Here is a 3,266-nt window from a genome sequence, read left to right on the forward strand (position 1 = left end):
GGAGGAGGAGGAGGAGGAGGAGGAGGAGGAGGAGTTGGAGTTGGAGGGGACCTTGGAGGTCTTCCAGTCCAACCCCCTGCTCAAGCAAGAGACCCTATACTGTACCATTCCAGACAAATGGCTGTCCAATCTCTTCTTAAAAACCTCCAGCGATGGAGCACCTACAACTTCTGGAGGCAAGCCGTTCCACTGATTAATGTTTCTCGGTCAGGAAATTTCTTCGTTGGTCCTCTCCTTGATCAGTTTCCATCCGTTGCTTCTTGTTCTGGCTTCAGGTGCTTTGGAGAGTAGGCTGATCCCCACTTAAAGGAAACCATGTTGAAAAGAAGGGTTCCTACAACGCCCAGATCCAGAGAGCCCCCAGTCCATTTAACATAGTTAACAGGTTGTGTGAATCGTGGTGGCGCAGTGGTTAGAGGGCAGTACTTCAGGCTAACTCACTGCTCACGCCAGGAGTTTGATTATGAACGGCTCAAGGTTGACTCAGCCTTCCATCCTGGAAAAAGAAAGCCTCAGTCCCTTCGCAGACATTTGGAGAAAAATGGGTGGGGTTCTGCCTTCTCCCCTGGTATTATTCCCTGCGTCTCTGCCGAAGACTTTTTAAGGTGTCCTTTTAAATGACATTTAACATTCTTTTTTGCTTTGATATCTCTAAAAGCGGTTTCACGTCTTGGATCCTGTCTGGATTTTTCGGACGGACGGCTGACTTTTGAGCAAAAAAGACTCTCTGAAGTTGCTCTATTCCTTGAGACAAGCATTGCTGAGCTGCTGAAACCGTGACCAACCGAGCTGGCATTTTTGTTTTCCAGTCCTTGCCTCCCTCCCCAAAAGCGATCCCACGGAGCCGAGGGCTGCGTTCACACCGCTTACCAACCAGCAGATGCCCTCACCCCCAAAAGGCTAAGATTAGAAGCATTGGAACCATGGTTAACTAATGATAGTTAATCCTTAATAGGCTGCAGGGATTTACCTTTGTTGGTTTGTATATTACAGGTAAACGCTGGTCACTTAGTGACCGAACTTACCATGTCCACCTGTGCCCCCCCCCCCCAGTGTCATGTGGCTGCATTTTGGCACTCAGCAAATATATATTTGCATTTAAAGTTTCCAGCAAAAAATGCCCGTAATGAACAAGTTAATGACCATGCCGTCTGCTTTATGACCGCCATGTTTGTTTAACAACTGCTGCAAAATGGGGAAGATCATGTGATAACCTGCTTCACAACTGCCGTGATCAGAATGCGGGCTCAATTACAGTCATCAGTCGAGGGGAACCTGTATTCAGCATTGTGTAAATCCAGTAATCAGGTTGAGTAGAGTAGAGTAGAGTAGAGTAGAGTAGAGTAGAATAGAATAGAATAGAATAGAATAAATAGAATAGAATAGAATAAAGAGAGATGGAATAGAACAGAACAGAATAACAGAGTTGGAAGGGACCTTGGAGGTCTTCTAGTCCAACCCCCTGCTCAGGAAGGAAACCTAATACCATTTCAGACAAATGGCTGTCCAGTCTCTTCTTAAAAACTTCCCATGTTGGAGCATTCACCCCTTCTGGAGGCAGGTTGTTCCACTGGTTAATTGTTCTAACTGTCAGGAAGTTTCTCCTTAGTTCCAGGTTGCTTCTCTCCTTGGTTAGTTTCCATCCGTTGCTTCTTGTCCTGCCTTCAGGCGCTTTGGAGAAGAGCTTGACTCCCTCTTCTTTGGGGCAGCCCCTGAGATACTGGAACACTGCTATCCTGTCCCCCCTGGTCCTTCTCTTCATTAGACTAGACATCCCCAATTCCTGCAACCGTTCTTCATATGTTTTAGCCTCCAGTCCCCTGATCATCTTTGTTGCTCTTCTCTGTACTCTTTCTAGAGTCTCAACCTCTTTTTTACACCGTGGTGACCAAAATTGATGCCGTATTCCAAGTGTGGCCTTATCAAGGCCTTCTAAAGTGGTATTAGCACTTCACGTGATCTTGATTCTATCCCTCTGTTAATGCAGCCCAGCACTGTGTTGGCTTTTTGGGCAGCTGCAGCACACGGCTGGCTCATATCTAAGTGATTGTCCACTAGGACTCCGTGATCCCTCTCACAGTTACTACTATTGAGCAAGGTACCCCCTGTACTATACCTGTACATTTGGTTGGTGTCAATATTTGCAGGGATGGTGGAAAAAATGGGGAGGGGGAGATAGGTGGGACCCCAGGAGAACACGAAGGTCTAACCCATTTCCTTTTCCTGCAGTGGCTCCAAAGGGCCCCAAAATTATGATGACCCCCACAAGAGCCCGCGTTGGAGACACGGTCCGTATCCTGGTCCAAGGATTTCAGGTGTGTATGACACTCATCATCCCCCCTCCTTCCACTTCCCAAAATCCATCCCCCCCGCCCCAGCTCAAAGACCTCCTTTGCTTGTTAGGACCGTTTTGATGTTCATCTTCTAGGTCACTTCTGGGAATAATTGAATAGGCTTTTTTTAAAAAAAATGACTAAGACAGACAATTGTGTACCGAAGAAGACCAGCCAACTGTGAAAGAAACACCCGCATTAATTTGCTTGCTGTGACTAACTGGTCTTGCATACACCGAGGGGTGTTTGTTTGTGTGTATGTCGTGGCAGCTAAAAGTCAGATAAATTGATAGTCCTAGAAGCTTTCTTAGCTTCCCTTTTTTTTTTCCTGCCAGGTGTGTGAGAGACTTGAAAACTAACACACTGGGTGGCTGCTGCAGAGAGGGAGGGAAGGTGTGTATGTGTAGTTCTTCATGTGGCTCATCCCCTGTGGATTTGCTCTGCGACCCCAAGCATCTGGTGTAAAGTTGGCAAGCTTTGGATGGGTAGATGGATGGATGCTCTTGTGGATGGTCCTCAACCAGATGTTGTAGGAACACGTTCCAAGCCAAAGAGGCCAGTTCTCCATCAGTGTAGTGCACAGCTCACGTTCAGGCACCAAGTGTGACACCCTGGGTCTTTCTAGTGAAGGGGAAAGCGATTTATTCTCACACCTGACCCTGAGGTGGGCCTCCAGGGGGTGAACAGAGAGATGAAAACTCAGCAGAGGTGGAGAAGGACTATTGCTTAGAGCATCAACAATTCATCTCTGCTTCAAAGACTTAGAACAGGGGTCTTCAAACGTGGCCCTTTGATGACTGGTGGACTTCAACTCCCAGAATTCCTCAGCCAGGCACGCATGCCTGGCTGAGGAATTCTGGGAGTTGAAGTCCACAAGTCATAGAAGGGCCAAGTTTGAAGACCCCTGGCTTAGAAAGTGGAGAGCCGAGATGG

At 47.4% G+C, this 3,266-nt stretch overlaps 1 protein-coding gene across 1 annotated transcript in view; it reads left to right on the top strand.

Annotated features, from left to right (window-relative positions):
- The window catches only part of LOC107297040 (immunoglobulin superfamily member 21-like), a 37,804-nt gene that overhangs the window by 29,204 nt on the left and 5,334 nt on the right, over positions 1-3,266 (top strand). Inside the window, exons 4-5 of the mRNA XM_015826397.1 lie at positions 963-993; positions 2,230-2,315. Coding sequence (XP_015681883.1) covers positions 963-993; positions 2,230-2,315 — 117 coding nt within the window. The remainder of the gene's footprint in view (positions 1-962; positions 994-2,229; positions 2,316-3,266) is intronic.

The sequence above is a fragment of the Protobothrops mucrosquamatus genome, unplaced genomic scaffold (genome assembly GCF_001527695.2).
Source record: "Protobothrops mucrosquamatus isolate PMUCROS unplaced genomic scaffold, P.Mucros_1.0 scaffold3098, whole genome shotgun sequence".
Taxonomy (NCBI): domain Eukaryota; kingdom Metazoa; phylum Chordata; class Lepidosauria; order Squamata; family Viperidae; genus Protobothrops; species Protobothrops mucrosquamatus.